Genomic DNA, 19,080 nt, shown 5'->3' on the forward strand with positions numbered 1-19,080 from the left:
AAGTGCTTTTTTTTTCTTTTAGTGTCACCAGAATGTATTTAAAGTTTATCCTGTTTTCCAGGAGTATGTATCTGCAGAATTTAAAACATGTCACTTGAACCAATGTCTCAAGAGAGCAATAGCTATCAGTTTTAACAACTAGCACAACTTGGTGCTGTCAGCAGACTGCATAAAGTCAACTTCCCTGGCTAGAGCCCAATGCAGGGTTCAACCTGCACAATCCAACTTCCATCCCACAGAAAGCAATTCCTGAGGCAGAAGTGGGAGGAGAGCCAGCGCACACCTGGGCTCTCCTGTGAACGGGGTCAGGACACAAAAGAGGCCCTCCCAGGGTATTGATCGCACTGGTCTAACAACGCACTTGCTACTTCAGATGCTAAGGAATTACATTTTTCTCTAAAAACCACACAAACTGTTTGATTTTACTTGTTATATTCATTTCACAGTTATTCTGGTGTATCTTTTAATTAGACTATCAATCATTCCTCTGCAAATGGAAATTTTAAGTCTGTTCTTTTAGGATCTTATCTTTTCCACAATAAACATGAATTAGTTACTATACAGGTTTCAAAAGAGTAGCTGTTTTTAAAGAATTATATCTAAAACCTATGAGCTTTTTGGTTTTGAACAGATCTTCCAGCCTAAACTCCATTAATATATTCACCATTTCATACTGCATATCTTTCAGATCTTTTACCAAAAGAAATCATTAATTTCAACATCTGAATTTGTCCCCTTGCTCCATAATTTTCCTGTCAAAGATGACAGTTTACCAAAGCAATATTACTGATGTCCTTTAAAATGCAATTAAGGGTCAAGACTTCCCATACTGTTTTAACTAATATCACACTCTAACTACCTGACCCCTTTTTTGTCAAGAATGTTTTCTGTCTCTCTAGGTATTTATCCCAAACTCCTTATCATGTGATTCTGACTGTGTACATACTTCTGAGTGTTCAGAATCTTAGTGCTTCCAAGGTAGCTGCAGAATTTTTAAATCATGGGAAAAAAAAATAAATCAAAGACATGAAGGTGAGTATCATCTGTACATTTTACAAACCAAATTTTCAAAGGGATCTTGTTTCAGCTGTGAAAAAGTAAAGCTATATATGCAAACGTAGCATACATTAACCAGTACTTTAAGCTTTTCTCCAAAACAATGGAAACAACTGCTGTAAATAATTTTAGACCAGAAGCCAAACAGTACTATCATAAGTAAAATGACAAATATGGCTTATAATCTCACCTTCTGTGTGGTTCATTCACCAGTGTGTAAAACAACACTTGAAATAATTTGGAGAGCATTTCTGTGATTTTATTTTTGCCTTGTTCTCATTGTAATAAAATCAGATAGGCTACCCACAGCCATCAAACCTTTAAGACCAGTCCAGATGCTGATGTCATTTACATCAACATAAACCCGGTAGCAGTGTGAAACCCATGGGTGATTTGTATCAATACTAATATTCTTACTGCACTTCTGCAGGGATTCGAAACACCTAAGATTTCTGTTGCCGTACRTTTTTTCATACTGAAAATGCCAAAGAGCGCTGAACAATTTGTTTTGAGTGCATATTCAGTGCAAGATAAACCAGCCAAATTCTGGGTTTGTTCAGAAAAATCTAGTCAGAGATGGTAATGAGAAGGGATAATGATCTGATACCTGCATCCCAAAGCATTTGCTTCTTACTTCTAAATGGTTTCTGAGAAGAAGAAAAGCATTATAACAGAGTGGTGTCCCTTTTCTGCACATCCCTGTGGCAATATGTGCTACTTGTTCTCCTCTTTTCCTAAAGAATTTATGGCACTATTTATCCTCTTTGGCATCAAAATCCTTCTGAGAATGAGGAACGAAGGCAAATACCCCAGAAGATGGCAGATTTGAGCTTAGTCACCAGCCTTTAGAAAAGCCTTCCGAGTCATTCCTCTTCAGCCTGTATTTTCCAACTAAATTAAAAACTCTGTATTTAAAGAGACATGCATGTGCCACCACCACCAAAATGCACTAAAAGTCCTCAATAAAGGTCAAGGACCTGAAATCTGTCAGATGTTAAAAATTAAAAAAAAAGAAGCATTTGGAAAGAAATCTTCAACAATAAAAGAATGTATTGATCTATTTTACTCTTTGAACATAACATACATATTTTTATAAATAACGGATTTACTAAAACACCTGTTAAAAAGAAGAACCTTTTTGCCACCATTTTTTTTAGTCATAATCCCAATATACCTGTTTAATAGAAGGTAGATATTTGAGCTGCATTACTTTTATGATCAATAGATAAGAAAGCAGAAACAAACAAACAAACAAACAAACAAAAATAAATATATATATTACTGTCAGATATATTATATTATGATGCCCATCCTGTTTTTCTCACTCACAGGGAAGTTTACACAGGAGCTTTACACAAACAGAAGTGGCAGGATCAGGAGCTCTATTACTTCTAATTTACTGTAGATATACAGAAGTTTCCCAGACATAGTAATTTATTGTCCTACTCCCTGCCAAATTGCACCTGTGGCCAAATGGTGCAATACACAAAAACTGAAATTAGACACAAGATACATCTAATAAATATGTATTGAATATGTATGGACTAACAGTTGCTGCATTTTATCAATGGTTAGCAAAAACYCATAATGAAAATGGCACTACATAAAACCACTTAGAGCAATGGAAGCCTATGGACTGTATGGTATTAGACTTATAAGAAATAATGTAGAAAACTATGCACAAGCACAAAGCTTAAGCACACTAGCCACCACCACTGTTCTGTGCCTGTAAGTAACTTAATCTTAAGAAGCAAGTGTCAGATCTGTAGGTTCGTTATTATTAGTGGTCCAATAACACATGTCCAAAGATAATCTAGAAAATGTGACATCATAACATTTAATGAAAGACTCTGTTGAGATTTTGAAGCTGCAAATTACATCAGGGTGGAATTTGTTTCTTTGTATTTCGTTACACAGCTCTTCATTTTACCTCTAGAGGATGAAAGCCCTCCGTTCCGTAATGTGGAATGAGAGACTGTGGGAGTGGTGAAAGTAAACCTATACACTCCGCAAGCTTTTCTTATGACAGCCAAGAGTTTTGGGACTAATTCCAGCAAACTTAATCTCATATCCAGTAAATAAATTCAAGAACACTCACCATGATTCCAGTGAGTAAACAGACTCCTTTCCCACAGTATGTATTAGGTACCATGTCACCATATCCAATGGATAGAAAAGTTATTGAAATCAACCACATTGCTCCAAGAAAGTTGCTAGTAACATCCTGTTGATCATGGTACCTGAAAAGAAAAAGAAAACAACTTCTTTATCACAAAAACTTGTAGTAAATTTTTGTGCTGTCAGAAAGGGATATCACTAACTGGTGATCCAACTCTTCTTATATTCTGCCATTATTTCTTTTTTAAAAGCAATTATAAGAGATAATATAAAATTCAAATACAATGACATTAGCAGTAAAGAAACAGAAGGTACAGCAATAGCACAAGTAGCAGAGATACTCATGACATTTTATACTTCTGTATTCTGTTATTATTAAAATAGCAGAAACCTTGTTTTTGAATAGAATCTCTTCATGGGGGAGTACAAGTTCTGTTGATCCTCTGCAGTTGCATAAGACATCAGTCTACTACAGATCCTGCTGTCTCAGGCATATATGGAAGTCAGAGATGGATGTGTGGGCAAGCAGAGAGCAGAGCAGATCTCCATCTCCTCGGCCTAAATGTAACTCTGTAATCAGAAATCTAATAACAAACTGGCACATGAATGCTGAATTAAACAACCTAGGATCCTCACTCTCCTTCAGCATGTTCAAGATAAATAAACTGTATGCTATTGTATTCCTCATCACCACAAGATCGTCACCTTAAAAATAAGAAAGTCTCCCTTTTGTGTTAATGTCAGCTATTAAACGCAATTTTCTGATGYGCCATTTGGTGTGTTAGTTTTAATATTCTAATGGAATATGTTCGTTTTCTCCTTTAAAGAAAACAAACTCAAATGAATAATCTAGTCTTCATATTACATATAGACCTAATCAGCTGAGAAGCCATTAGGACATGTTTTATGGATAAAACCTGCTGTTACCACTCTCTCTGTGGGAAGAAAGGCCTAAAGGATTAAAGTAGATGCAATTTCGCTTCCCAGATACAGAGTAGCTCTGCAACAGAGACAATCTCAAAATTGCAATAACCCCTGCAGCTACTGTGAAGCCTCAGATTAGTTATCTATGCTGTTGGATCCTCAAGGGTATTATTTTAGCTAATCCCCAAATCAGTGTCTCACAGTGGGTCACAGGGTACCATGGAGGAATTAGCTCAGAAATCCATAAGCAACCCACTTTCCACTGCTGAAATAATTTTTTCAGTTTTCTTCCTTTCCAGACCTCACTCTCAATGATGGAGCAGGAATGCACAGTAAACACAAAACCAGCCTCAGGAAATTCCCTGTTCTCTCACTTTCAAGATATTCCTTGCAGGTATCTGCAAAATATCTTCATTCTGTTCTTCAAAGTCTCACCTATGCCCTGACGGTTACAAGGACCTACAAACTCTTTGACTGCCAGAGACTACAGTGATCATTGCAACCCAAACTGTTCCACTGGTCGCCTGTACTCTTCTCTCCATTGGTGGCAATGTGGTCTTTCTCACATAATTTATACAAATTTCTGAACATATTTTGTTCTGTTATTGCAGCATCTAGAACAATGCCATAACAGTCCGCCATTGGAGCTCCTAAGGATGACAGTGGCACAAACAGCAATAAMCACAACAAGGACAAGACAAGGACAAGAGTAGGAACGAAAACAACAGCAAGCTCAATTTAACTCATTACCACAGAGCTCTGCCCAGTAACAAAGAGATCTGGCATTGCTTTTTTTTTTCATGCTGTACTAAATGTTATGGGTTTTAGTCTTCATTTAATGAACTTTGCAATTAAAGAGCATGAAATATATGGATGCACAGAGAGAGATGTGTTCATCCCATTCAGGAGGCCAGAAGAAAGCCCATGTATCATGCAAGTTCCTTCAGAACATCACATAAGTGCCATAACCCATAGGCTTTGGATAAGCTTCACAGAAATGAGCTAAAACCACAACAGATCCTCTAAAGCTGGCAACTCAATTAAATACAAATAAATGCTTACACAAATACTTAAAGACATTTCTATAATGCCCATGTTTCAGTTCTGAACCTGGCCACTTCTGTATTTCAGACAGAAAACAATTTACCTGCAAAGATGAAAATAGGAAGCGATGCTTTTGGTTTTTTTCCTACATTAATGTCCAAATTGTTACATCCTAGGAAAATTTCAGCCCTACATGGAGATAACTTTAGAAATGTTGATATGACTGAAAACAGAACATTCAAATACAAATTACTGTGCTCCTGAAATAAATACCTGCTTCAGATAAAGAGTGCCAAAACCTCTCTCTCAAACCTTGAGCAATACAGTGTAAAAATAATGGAGTCTTTATGGATCCCCTTTTTTTTATTCCAGAAAATACAGAACTCAATCTATATACAGATCATTTAACAAAGGTGACATAGGGTTACACTAAAAAAGCACAATGATCAACAGCAGTTTTTTAAGTTTCATTGGAGATGTGGATTTTAATTAGTAGGGTCCCTTAGATGAAATATTCATTAAAGCCATCTGCATCCATATTTAGTAGCGCACTTCARGGACCTGTTCAAATGTTTTTATCTTGTTAGCTCAGCTCTTTTGGATTTCCTACTCTGAATATTTCATCTGGTTATGATTTTAAGATTATAGTTCAGCAAACAAATGATATGTACACTTAATTTTTAAATCATCATCAATACTTATGATTTTATTGTGACCAAAGTGCAAAGAATACTCTGTGGGCTTACCTCCTCAAGCACGGCAATTAAAACGTAATTTCATCTTTCAACAACATCAAAAAAATCCTTTCTATCACAACTGCATGGAGGAAGTTGAAAGACTAACTTCTCACATTTAAAATCCATAAGAAAAACAGAGACAACCTGAAAGGGAGACTACTGTCCTGATAATCTCATACTTTCTAAGACAAACTTACAGGAATGAAGGTTATTTTTGTCAACTTTTTTTTTTTTTTTTTTGTACCCTGACTCATGATTTTTGAATTTCTGTGGTTAATAATTTTGGTACATGCCTAAATCTTTCTGATTTCCATAACATTACAGGAGCGTTTGAATAGATTTTCAAGTGCTTCATTATGTATTTATCTAGTATGATCACTGAGGATTCAAGCATGAACTAGAAAAGCCAGGGGAGTTTTTCTTTTGACCTGAGTGGAGGCAACAACAGAACTTAGCAGTTTTGATTTTGGCTACACTGTGTCTACCATCAAGTAAAGAATCATTACATCTATATCAAAAAARGAAGGCATGAAGAGGAATTTCTTAAAAATTAGAAATGGCAATATCATATTTGTACAGCTCTGGGAACAGCTACTGAAAATGAGCACAGGAGACATTTAAATGACTTTGCTTTGGGGAGAGGGGAAAAATTCCTCATTATCTCTCCAACTTGTTTTTACATATATCACAATCCTAAGACTCTTCCATTTTTCCAGGGAACAATAAAACACAAAAGCGGCAATTAAACTTCCCCAAGTTTTTCCATTAATCCAGCTCTAATGTGTTGCACTCAAGTCACCAGAAGGCTTGAGAAAAAAAGTTATTCACACCACTGTATTTTTCAGTTCAGTATTGAGACTATCTTCAACAGAGCCAACTGTAATTGAGATTAGAGTAAAGAGAAAACCCATCCGCACGACTAGCCAGAACAAAGCTATCTTGTTCACTGTCTTCATGAAGCAGCCATCAACAAGTACAAACACTTCCTCATTCTGGCTGGATTTTGAAAGCCAACTTTGATGTAACRAACACCAGAACATAACTACAATGTTCCTAAATTATCCATTCACTCCACAGTTGAGAGCTCTCAAACTTGATAAGAATATACAGTTAATTGGCATAGACACTGTGCAAAGCTTGGAAAAACAAACCAAAAGCTTTAGGAAAAAAAAGAAACTTTATTTTTTTTTCAGAAAACAAGTTCAACACAAAATAAAATCCAGTCATTACCAACCAGATTCCAAAGTTAGAGCCTTAGTTTAAGCCTTAGTTTATAGCCTTAATCCTTAGTTTGAGATTTTTATTTTTATTTTTGATAAAGATGCTGTTGTTTTAATTAGACTCACTGGAAAAAAGTATTTATTTAACTACATAAAGCCCACAATTCTCAGTCAGTAAAAACCAGCACTAGAAACACAGTGAGCCACTTAAAATAGAAGATAAGAGCTAATATTTACTGTGTTAAAACTGCAGCTATGAACAGGCTGATTTTCTGGATCACATCCAGCCTCACGCAGCAACAGAATAAAGGGCCATTTAGAATAGCAGTGTATTCCCCTGAGGCAGGAAAATCCTTGGCTGAAGCCACACAGGCATAAGTCCTATTTATCACCTTTTCTGTTCTTCTCTAGTAAAGAAAGTGCTAGCAGGCAGGTGGTACTAGAGCTAGAACATGCTACTCTCCAGACAATCCTCATCCTGCGAAAAGTCACTATTTGGTTCTCAGAAACCAGCATATATCAGTCCTGAGACTACTCTAATTTAAGCCAAAAAACAGCTGAATGATTAGATCTGTGCAAAAATAGAATGACTTGATTCCTCCTCAAGCCAAACTGCGTGGGAGTTTCACCATTCAGCTCAAGAAGACATAAATATATTCCTCAACTGACAGTACTGCAGTGGCTTGGGTTGTCAAGGCAATATTCCAGATTCCTCACCAAACAGCAGTCCTTTTCTTCTGGATTCACTTTCAGTATGATTTTCAGTATTGTTTTCCTTCAGAATTATGTTCATATTTGATGATGTTTCAATTAACTGATACAACATCTACTTTTTAGTTGCACACAGTTATCACCCATTGATTTAATCCTGACATCTAATTCACATTCATCTTAAAAAGTGATGAGTAAGAAGAAATAAAATATAACATTAACTTAACCACTGATGCATTTATTCACACTTAGCAGCTTCAGTGCAGTTTATTTTGCCTCCTTAGACAGCTTCTGATAACTCTGCACTCTTTGGTTTTGCTTTCCAGGACAACTCAAGGAAAGAACTAAAAAATAAGTTGAAAAGATCACCCTTTCTGTAGGGAAGAAAATGGACTGCTTGTATAGTAATCATACAGAAATTCCCAGTTAGCAATACAATGCCAATCTAGGCTGAGTTTGGTCTTGTTAAGCCTTAAAAACTTCTAGACTAATAATGGCTGGAAACAGGCTCAGCCCATTAAATAAGATTCTTGTCAAGACTCAGTTGAGACACTGATTGATCTAACTAGCTATTAGAGCTCTCCCACAGCATTAAGCCTTTCTGTTACTAAGTGCCTTTTTAGTCTTAGTTAGGTAGTAGATACTGGCAGATTTTTTTCTTTTAATATAGTGACAATCACAGACAAGTCCTTTTATTCCTTTTCATTTCCTCTTGTTTAAAAGAAAGAAAGAAAGAAAAAAGAAAAAAAGATGAAACAGAGGCCCCGACTCTGAGACTAATGAAGTCAATGGAAGAAGTTGTACCTACCTTAGTGGATTCAGGATCAGAAAGATGGTTTGAGAAGCAGATGTCACTCCTCTTTTTTTCTAACACATCTCCTGACATCCCCCAAATATTTACAAACAACAGCTAAAACGTTCTTGCCACAAAAAAGGCTTCATGGAAGTGCAAGATACTAAGGCAAATGTCTGGATTTTACAGAGATTCACAACTGTAACAATTCTAAACCCAACCCAAGAGAGAAGGTGTAAGTAAACAGTTTGGATTGCTTCTGCAGGGGTTAAAATGTTAATTATTTTTCTCTTAATTAAGAATATTTGTGGAGTAATGGAAAAGGAAAACTAACAAATCCCAAAGAGGAATATTAAATACAATTACATAACTAGCATTTATGTTATGTTAACTAAGATGGATAGAAAGAATAGTCTAAAAGAGAAAGAATGACAGAGGAGATAGAGAAATCAACACCGAAACAGAAGGGTGAGATGGCATGTTTTAAAGAAACATCATTATGCTTGAATATAAATTGCTATTTAAACATAAGCAAGCAGACAGAAAAGAATTTAAACCTCTAGCTGCTTTCAGAGATCCACCTCACAATGCCTGGGCAACAGGTAACCTGCTAGTAGAGCAATAAAGACTAATTGCTATTTTTTTCCAAAGGGTACCAAACTTCTGTTCAGTCTCAAATGGCCAAGGTTTTCCCTTGTTTTCTTGAAGCTGTAGAGAGCTGATATTCCACTAAGTCAGTATATCTAAATTGGTATACCCGTGTGCAGCCTTGGGAGATGGAAAGAGTTCCCATCACCCCAGGAGAAGACATTTGGCTACAAGCATAATCTGGATATACCAAAGATGCTGCAGTTGGTCTGAACACTGGGTGTAATCCTGAATGTTGGGATGGCAGTTCCTAGCGTTGCCTGAAATGTGTGTCACACACATGCCTTTCCAGAGCATTTGGACCATCTCAGTTCTGTTATTATCAAAAACATTTTCACCTGCCTTGAAAAAATGTGAAAGAATTTGAAGGAGACTCTGTCTGGATCAATTTTACACGTAGAATGATTGGGAACCTTTTACTATTGTAACAGACAGCAATCCACTAAGATGCCATTAACTTTCTTTTCTGGAGGAATACAAGTTTTTTGTGATCCTAAGTGGTCCCCCCAGAAAGGATATGATATAGTGGCAGGCTAAGCATATTTATCAACTTCTCCCCCAAAGCAATTTCAACAAATACACCGATTCTGTAGCTTCTAACTCACTGAGACTAATTTGTTTTTCCAGTAAATACAAACACAGAACAGAGCACATCTGAGGCTGGATGAAATAGTTCCTAGGATGAAATGGAGCTATGACAACTTATAACAAGTTAAGATCTTCCTTACATGTTTTGTAGGACTTAACTCTACCAGCAATGGCTGAGATTGAATTAGATATCTTTCCTATTTCTRATTTCCACTTTAACTATTGTTAAAAAGCTTAAGATTAAATTTTTACAGATGAGATGACAGGAATTCTTTTCTTCCTACTGTGGATTGGAATAAACAGTTATAACCAGATAAAGTTTGAAACATTTTTCTTCTTTTAAATTAGTTTAGAATATTATGTTCCAATTATATGTATTTCCCTGGCTTAAAAACTAAATAAAACTGAATTTCTAAATGAAAAGTGTAAAGAAGATTAAAACAAAATATTGAAACAAACACTGCATTTTGGGGCAATCCAAACACAACATTTTTTAGCTAATAAACATGTTTTGTCTGAAAAAGTTTACTCTCTACCTCAAAGTTCTTTTTGAACAGCAAAGACATGTTTTAGTTATTCGTTTCCTCGTAAAATCATTAAAAAGTTTTTCATTGGACCATGGATGTTAGCAATCAAATGTAGTTGTGTTATATTAAAGCCAATGTCAAAATTTAAGGTCTTACACAGGCTTCTTCCAGAAGCTGATGCCTAGATATACAATGCATGACACAACAACAACATTTTAAGTCATCTTTTTTTCCAGACATTTTAAAAGAACCACTTCTTACTACCAATATTTCCAATTTTCTGAAATGTAAAACCCTTGTATTTGTAGAAGCAACAAAGAAATTCCAGACTCAGAAAACTTGGACCTGAACATAAACATACTTTTTTTCACAGCAGCATAATAGCTGGAACATATTTCAGATACACATGAACTGCTCTTCATGGTTTTATTACAATTTTTTTAACTTATCCAAAGAGCCCATGCATTATTTGACTAGCAATAAGAACTCATTCCTCAAAGAAAATCATATAAGAATTATTTCATATTTGGTTTTTAGTGAAGTAAATACTAGGTTTTATGCCACTGCTGACCTGTGCATTGATTTTGCATAAACAGATAACATTTATTCTAACAAGTTACCCTCAGATAAATCACACCAAAAGGCTTCATCCAGTAAAGTCCTTCCTCAGTATTCTTTATGTATCCCAAAGTGAAGATGTCTTTAATTTCTCTCTACTATGTCCACTCCTCTATGAGGACTTTTCTCTATGATGGGCAAGAAGTATGGCCGGACTTCTTGGGAAAGAAGTCCCCACAGACAGAGGCAAGAACAGGAGATGCTTGCCCAGTGCCCATTCGCCATGAACGCGCATGACTCTCTTATGTGTGTCCCGATTTCCTAAGGAGAAACATTCTTTTCCTCATATTTTCCCCATGAATATGAACAATGCTGTAGTTTCAAAAGGCCTTAGGTTATATGAAAATTCTAAGGTCTTATTAAAGCTTTAAAATTGTTTTGTTCGAAAAGGATTCCTTCTGGCCTCACTTAACAGCCTCCCTCCCCCACCCCACGCACCCCTCCAAACCTCCACCTTTTTGGCTTATCCCCCAATATAATCATATTCTCACCCTCACTGTGTTCTTTTCAGCAATTTCAAGCTATTTTGTTCCTGCAGTGGCATAACGGAAGTCAAATCTTATCTCTGTTAAGGTCAACAACAAAACACTCATCGACTTCAGTGGGACCAGGATTTCTGTTCTTTTTTTTTGCTGCAGTTTCAGCTGATCATTCCTTAAAATGTTTCCCCACAGTGTTTCCACACTTGCACGCTTCAGAGTTCTTACTTTGCCTTTGCCTTCATCTCACATTCTGGAAGCCAATAAAGCTTCATTGTTGAATGTAATTCCATATGTCAAGAAACATTCTGATAAAACAGCTAAGCTAATTAAACTGAAAAGAAAATGTAAAAATATTTCTCCTCAACACTTAGAAGTGTAATAATGAAACAAAACACTCATCTGGGGACTTAAACTTAGCTATTACTTATATGTTTATTTCCAGTATGTTTGTTGTGATCCAGTATCATAATGAGTAACACTAAAGATCTTGGAAAGCCATACCCTAAGTCTTAAACCAACTGTTACCTCTTAGAGACCGAGCTCTGCTGGGCTAGACTACCTTCCATCTGCCTGCAGCATGTTCTTTTAAATATCTGCCATGACCATTTTGAGAAACAAGTTGCTTATTTTGATAGACCTTGTCCCAACCCCTTTATAGCAATTTCTGCATTCCTGTAATCACCTGTCCTACAAGAACAAGACAACAGCATAGTGAAATGGAGCCAAGAAACACTGGCAGGAGAGATGAAGCCATGCCTCCTCGGACAGTAAGAGCAGCGCCGTTTCTCCTGTTGAATTTGCTACTGCCATACTGCCTGCAACATATTAAGAGCTTCCCCTTGCCTTTCGCCCCGTGCGCGTTACTTCTTCTGTGTCTGATACTGCTGACTCTCTGAAGAATGTTAAAAAGAACCAAAAACCATCTTCAGAAGGTTTTTTCTTTTTGTCTATGTTACTGAATATTTTCCTGAAGCTTTAGCATTCTTCATCTTAGAAAGCACAGTCTCAGCCTCTTTTTCCTTAGGCTCCATCATTGGCCACATAGAAGTTATAATGTCTATCCAGTCAGAGTTTGTCATTAATTTCTTTTTCATACTCCCAGTCTATCTGTCTATTTCTGCTCACTACTTTAATGCAGCAGCAATAACTCCATTTGTTTTTGAAAGAACAGCATAGTTTGCTTACTAGTAAAAAGACCCACTAATGATAGTTATAAAAATACTCAATTTGGCATGTAGCCTAGAATGATTACAATATAATGATATAATATAATGATATAGTATAATATATTAGACTTGAAGATATTAAAAAGCACATAATGTGATACCATGCTTGTTTGTCTTGTTCCTTTAATGGAAAGTTTTGCCTGTGTCAGAATTGCAAGATTTTGGTCAGTGTAAGAAATTATAAGAATGTATAGAAATTTTATAGTATTACAGAAACTTATAGAAAGAGGTGGTAAAACAATATATAAATATTATGTAGGTCTAGATTCTACAAAAGTTAGCATCTACCTGCCAAAACTATTCAGCTGGAAATACCAGCACTGAGGGCCTGGCTTCCACAACACCATTACTAAGAGAGTTAATCACCTAATTGTGAGATATTCTGAAGGCTTCTGCTTCGGATTCCCAGTCCTAAACTCTCTCCTGAACTGAACAGACTAAGCAAGTACTTTTATCCTATAACTAAGGAAAAATCTGGGTTCCAGTCCCTCAGAAAAGTGTACTAGCCAGCAGATCAGAGTCTCTCTCCAGCACTCTTGCTAAAACGTAGTCCCAGAATAACCAATATCCTATTGGTTAAACATTTGCCTAGGAGTAAGATTTGGCTTATCTCTCAGAGGCAATTTCATAAAAGAAATTTTTAGAGAACAGTGGAAGAAAACTAAAATCTGGCTGCAAATGATATCATTGTAAAATATATTTTCTATAGGCTGAAAGGCTTGTCCTACAGTGAAGGAAGATGCCACAGTGCATTTAGTTAATTGAAACAAAAGAACAAGTCAAGAAAAACAAATTTGTATTTCTTCATCTCTTCTGCATCAAGTCACAAAGGAGAACACCTAGATCACAGCTCTGTTACAGTATATAGGCTGTATATTACTGCATGCTCAACTACCCAACTTATCTCACAATTAGCAATCCTRGAGGAAAGGAGAAGAAAGCATTGTTTAAAGATAAACTACTTTGGTAACAATAAAGTTATATAGGAATAAAACCAACTTCAAGATTTCAAAGATTCCAGTCATTTTTGTCTTTGATCCAAGCTATTAAAAAGACCTTTTTCACAAAAACTGAATACAGTTTGGAAACAGAATTCATACACATTGCATTTGATATGACTGATCCAATGAAAAAGGAAAGAAACAAGTTAAATATGGATAAAAGGAGGTACCATTATTAACTATATAGTATTTCTTAACACTAGGCATCATGGGAGAACTAGATTTTAGGAGGATTCAAAACTGAACTGTGTTATATGCATAACAAGAATAACCAAGGTTACAGTAGCAAGATAAAAATGTATAAAGATATTAATCTTGATGTTTCATAGCATAAGGCAGATATTAAATGTCAGGGATTAGGAAGAAGTTTTGCTTATTGGCAGCTATGACAGATCTGTTAATCTCTTTGAGATTTGTATCTGATTGAAAGCAGAAAAATGAATGATRTAAACCTTTATCTTTAGAAGCAGAAGGAGAGAGTTTCAAAGTGATACCTCATGGCAGGGCAGCAGCATGCCAAGCATCATTGTTAAAATCCAGCGCTGCACACAGCCCAAAAGGCATGAACACTTCAAAGCCGTGAGACAAGAAGGTGGAATAAGCAAGCAGGAATAACCAGGGTAGGCCCGTTGCTCAGTAAAAGCCTGTACGACACATCCCAACCCTACTGGAGAGGAAGAGCCTGGCTGGCGCTGCCAACTCCACAAGCAAACAGAAAGGCTAACAGGCAGTCACGGGCCTGGAGGGCCTCACGCTGCATGCGGGCTCCGGCACAGCCCAGCACAGGAATGGCTTTGGAAGTCAGGGAACTTGGTTCAAGACCATAAACATCCATTTTCAGAACTTGCCAGGCCCCAAAGATCTTTCCTAGTGGGATGGCCAAGTGAGCAAGAAGGGAGAAGCAAGTTCAAAAAGCTTTTCTGTTGCCTGTCATAAGACCTATCACACAGCTACCACGCAGCTTATTTACCCTAGATTTCTTTTTCCTTAAAGTAACATCTAGGAATTTTATATGAACTGTCTCAAAGAGGAGAAAAATAACGAAACCCAGAAAAACCTCCAAACCCAGAAAAAAATCTCAATATATTCTTTGTAGCCATTGTTCAAATCACCAAAGGAACTGTCTCTCACCCGCAGGTCACTCACATGTCTGTGTGCCATTGGTCTCACTGGAAAGTATAAGATTGAACACAAATGTTAAAACTGTTCCTTCACTACAGGGATGGAAATCAGCAGCAGAGGAAAAGAATCAGTTTCACTGTTTCTAAACATGACTCATTTTAATAAAAAACACACAAGAGAAATAGCAAACAAAGCAAAGCCAGTAAGAACACCCCTTTCTCTCTCAGAAACTATAGCTGGGACTACTAGTAATAGCTATTGTTACAGTTACACAACTGATTCTTTCAATTTTAGAAAACTTTTATTAATTATCCATTGTGCAGAATTTTGCGCAATGTTAATTATTTGGACTAATACACTTCATCCCAATTCAGACGATCTTTTTTTCAGATAGATCTAGCTTCCTTACGCTATGAAGCAGGCACTGGGATTCAGCTTTTGCCAGCTTTGTTGAAATTCACTTACATTTGGTGTCTTTCTGAGTCTCCGAGAAAAACAAAAACAGTTCTCATACATTCCACGGAATTGTCCTAGAGGTTAGAGACTCAACTGTCCTTTCCCAGCTCCTATACATATGTCCAGACTGCACAGAGGAACTGAACGTGCTCTACACAGCTTGGGCTCTCAGAGGCAAATTGAGACACCAATAGTCATTTTTAGCTGTCTGAGCAAGAGCAGCAAATAGACCGAAACACACACTCATAACTCATGCTCTTTGGGCTCATGTATTATAACGCACTCTAACTCCATTATCATATACTACTTCTTACCCTTCACAAAAATGCACAACTACCTAGTCCTGTCCTAGAGGACAGCTCTGCACCAGGGATGAACAACAGTAGCAAAAAATACTTTATTTTGTTATGTCTTTCTGCCTCATTTTTCTGAAATGAAAATTCAGGTTTTAACTTGTCATAGCTTTGTGACAGATTTCATGCATGACGTTAACCATATTTGTAACAGCTAGTCCTTATTTTGGTGGTCTTCACATTCTGAGCTTTCAGCTCTGTACTTCAAAGTTTGGTTTGCCAAAGCTGTGGATGCTCAAAGCTGCAACTAAACAATGAACTCAAAGTTCTCTATAATGACAAGTAGGTCTAAAACCAAGAATCTATGTTTCTTAAATTAGACATCCAAAAGTTGCTTAACCACAGAATTCTTCATTGGGCCCAAAATACTGGCATGTCCCAAAGCAGCAAAATAGCCCTTCAAATGCCTCAGTACCTATAAGCCAAGCAAAATGGATGCAAAAACTCTTGGAGCACGACTTCCCATGGGCTGCCCCCAAACACACGAAACAGAGCTGCTGATACCTTTTTCCTCGCACCTCAATGATCAGGGCACCCACCATGGGTAGCAAACTCAATTTAAGTCTCTTCTCAAGCCCAAAGCTGACTTAAATCAACATCACCATCTCCCTGTCCTAGCCGTTAAGATACAGGTTGTGAAATCATCTCAGACTTTCTTTCTGAAGCTATTTTAACTTTAAATTGAATTCAAAATGGAGAGAGCCTGCCTCTGTGATCTAATGGAGAGAGATATTGCCCGAAAGGAGCAGCATAGGAATCGGCGAAGGGGACATGTCAATTCCAACCCCTGACAAATCACCGAGTAAACATTAGTTCTGCCTTCAAAGCAACGTTCAGCAAATATTTGAGAAAGTACAGAGACCACACACACATTGACTAATAGAAATAAAAAACAAAATAGTCAAGAGCTGCTCCTTCTGTAGTTATGTACCTCATCATTATCAAATGAGAGTCATTAAAAGAAGCTACTGTAAATAAACACTCAGTTAAAAGAAATATTCTAATGCATAGACCAAACTGAAGTGCCATAAGCAACTCTAAGGCAAAATTTTTATTTTTGAGCATTTTAGTTTGTATACTTATTTTAAAAATATATATATGCATGTATATTTTCTTTCTGCAGCCATAATTTTGTTACACAGTATAATGTTTGAAATTTTGATACAGAAAGAAGGAATCTTATTTTTCACAAGATCTTTAATTCTTCAAAGTCTAACAGCATTAGTTACAGCTGTATTATTGGAATATCAATCATTTAAAAAAATCAAAGAAAGTTCCTTAATAAGCTCCACTGTGAATCATTTGGTATATTTACTAGCAACTAATTCACTCCTGAAATTTTCCTTTATCTTGCATTTTACATTTTCTCTGGAGATACTGTGCTACTATTTTACACCTCTCAGAAAGAAAGAGGCTTGTGTTTTGTTCTGTTGTTTTTGCTTTGTTTTTTTAAGTTGAGATCATCAAACAGAATCAATTGACAGCTAAGGAATCTGAAGGAATTTGCTGAGGAAAAACTTCAGAAAAAGAAGTTTTAGAAATTAGAATCTAGAAACAGAACTAATTATTATGCACTTAAAACGAAGCCCACTACCTGAACTAGGTAAAGGTTAGCCTTTCTTTTCTCTTGCATGCATATGTGGGGAAAAGGATGGGGGAAAAGAGGAAGAGGGCAAAACTACCCAGCAAAGATAATACTGAATTCTCAGAGAAGACTCTGTTGCAATCTGAGCAGTTTGAAGGTATTTTTTTCTCATGGAACTAATTTCATTTATCATCATGCAAATTTTTATTTTTTAATTCCTTGTTTTTCTACAGCAGAACCTGATGCCTTCCATAAAAAGCAATGAAGGACAAGTTCACAGTCATAAAATTTCATCTTAATGTCAAAACTTCTTGAAAATATAAACTATTTTACCAACACGAGCATGTTTTCTAATGAAATGCACATTGGAAACAGATGACAAAAAAAGCCCAAGCCAATTTTGTCTACCCTAGAATTAAAAAAACAATATAATCAGCAGATTCATCCAAATGTATGTTCTGGATAGACTGGAGAATAAAACTCCGCTATATAGGATAGCATCGTGCAAGTAACGATTTTATAAAACCAAGGCAGAATTGTTTTTAGCTAACGCTGTGTCTGAGACAAAGCCTGTGGTCAGTGGAAACAATTTCATTGACTGCCTCTGATTTTGGACTAGGCTCACACCCCATATCACTGGCAATGCTAGTGCCATGTATTTAACGTAAATGAATGCAAAGCATATTTGTTCCTTGAAAATATTTTAATGTCTTTTATGAAAAGAAAGGATGTGTTTAGTTTAATGCTTCCATAAGTCACACTGCTTGGAACTAGACAGATTTTACTGAATATTTATAAAGACAATTCCAAACATGAAGTCTGTGTACTTGAGAGTCATCAAAAGTTGTGCCAGATTTCACTAACAGTCTGTTACTGATGTATTGGGGATAATAAGTACATTTAATTTCATGAAATATAAGGAAGTATAAAAACATAATTATAAATTGTTATACAGCAAATGAAGCAAAGAAAGCACTTGTAAGATAAATACTTTTCCACTTATATTTTTATGTATGAAACTTTAGCATGATGCTGTCAATCTTTAAAAAAAATGTGTTCTCCCTTTTCTATTTTATTCTTTTCACCACACTGATAAATAAGGCAGCTAGAAAAATACTTCAAGGTGAATTCCTGTGATGATGTGAATCTAAAAAAATCAGTAGTAGTATTAGTCATTTTACAGTCACAGTCAAATAATATAGAATCTTCTCAAAGTATATTATGTGGTACAATTACCCAACCTATACCAGAGAAGAATTTAGTTCAGAAAATGGCTGAAATAGGCAAACTACTCATTTCTTCTGCTGGTTGATACTAAGAAACAAAGAAAAAATGGCTGGTTTTGCTTTCCTCATAGCACCAACATGCCTGCCAATACATCTTGGAGCTACACATGAAGGACAGCAGGTGACAATCATATTTCACCAGTTCATACGGGAGATTTTGGCATTCCAAGCTCACAGATTTCAGGAATTTAACTCTTCACAAACATCCTTAACTAAATAGAGACATTCATTTGCTAGAGATTAAAAACGGTTATCTGCATAGAAGAAAAATTTTTCTTTCTGGTACAACCAACATATTACTGTATGCCTTACACTGGAGTGAATGGGTATACAGATAAACTATGGGACAGCATTTCTGTCACAAGTCTCTTATGGCTAACACAAGTTAAAAGAAATATCATAGTTTCTGTCACGCTATCAGAAACAAAATACAGCTGTAGTACTTAACTAAGGTGTTGGTAATTAAAGAATATCATCCTCTTTTACTTATAATGGACCTCTGCAGTGTCAGATTTGAAGAAGTAGTGCTCAGCCAAATACATCTGAAAGAAAATGCTTAAGAGATGGCATGTCATCATTGAAATC

General features: G+C 36.2%; 1 protein-coding gene across 2 annotated transcripts in view; it reads right to left on the reverse strand.

The window, feature by feature from the left end:
* The window catches only part of KCNN2 (potassium calcium-activated channel subfamily N member 2), a 76,756-nt gene that overhangs the window by 21,664 nt on the left and 36,012 nt on the right, over positions 1-19,080 (reverse strand). The window contains exons 5-7 of one of the 2 annotated variants that reach the window (XM_026059892.1): positions 17,207-17,223; positions 14,648-14,654; positions 3,155-3,296 (exon numbers count right to left, since the gene is read on the reverse strand). In XM_026059892.1, the coding sequence (XP_025915677.1) occupies positions 3,155-3,296; positions 14,648-14,654; positions 17,207-17,223 (166 nt within the window). The remainder of the gene's footprint in view (positions 1-3,154; positions 3,297-14,647; positions 14,655-17,206; positions 17,224-19,080) is intronic. The other variant, XM_026059891.1, reaches the window with a different exon arrangement.

The sequence above is a fragment of the Apteryx rowi genome, unplaced genomic scaffold, assembly GCF_003343035.1.
Source record: "Apteryx rowi isolate R43461 unplaced genomic scaffold, aptRow1 scaffold_161, whole genome shotgun sequence".
NCBI lineage: Eukaryota > Metazoa > Chordata > Aves > Apterygiformes > Apterygidae > Apteryx > Apteryx rowi.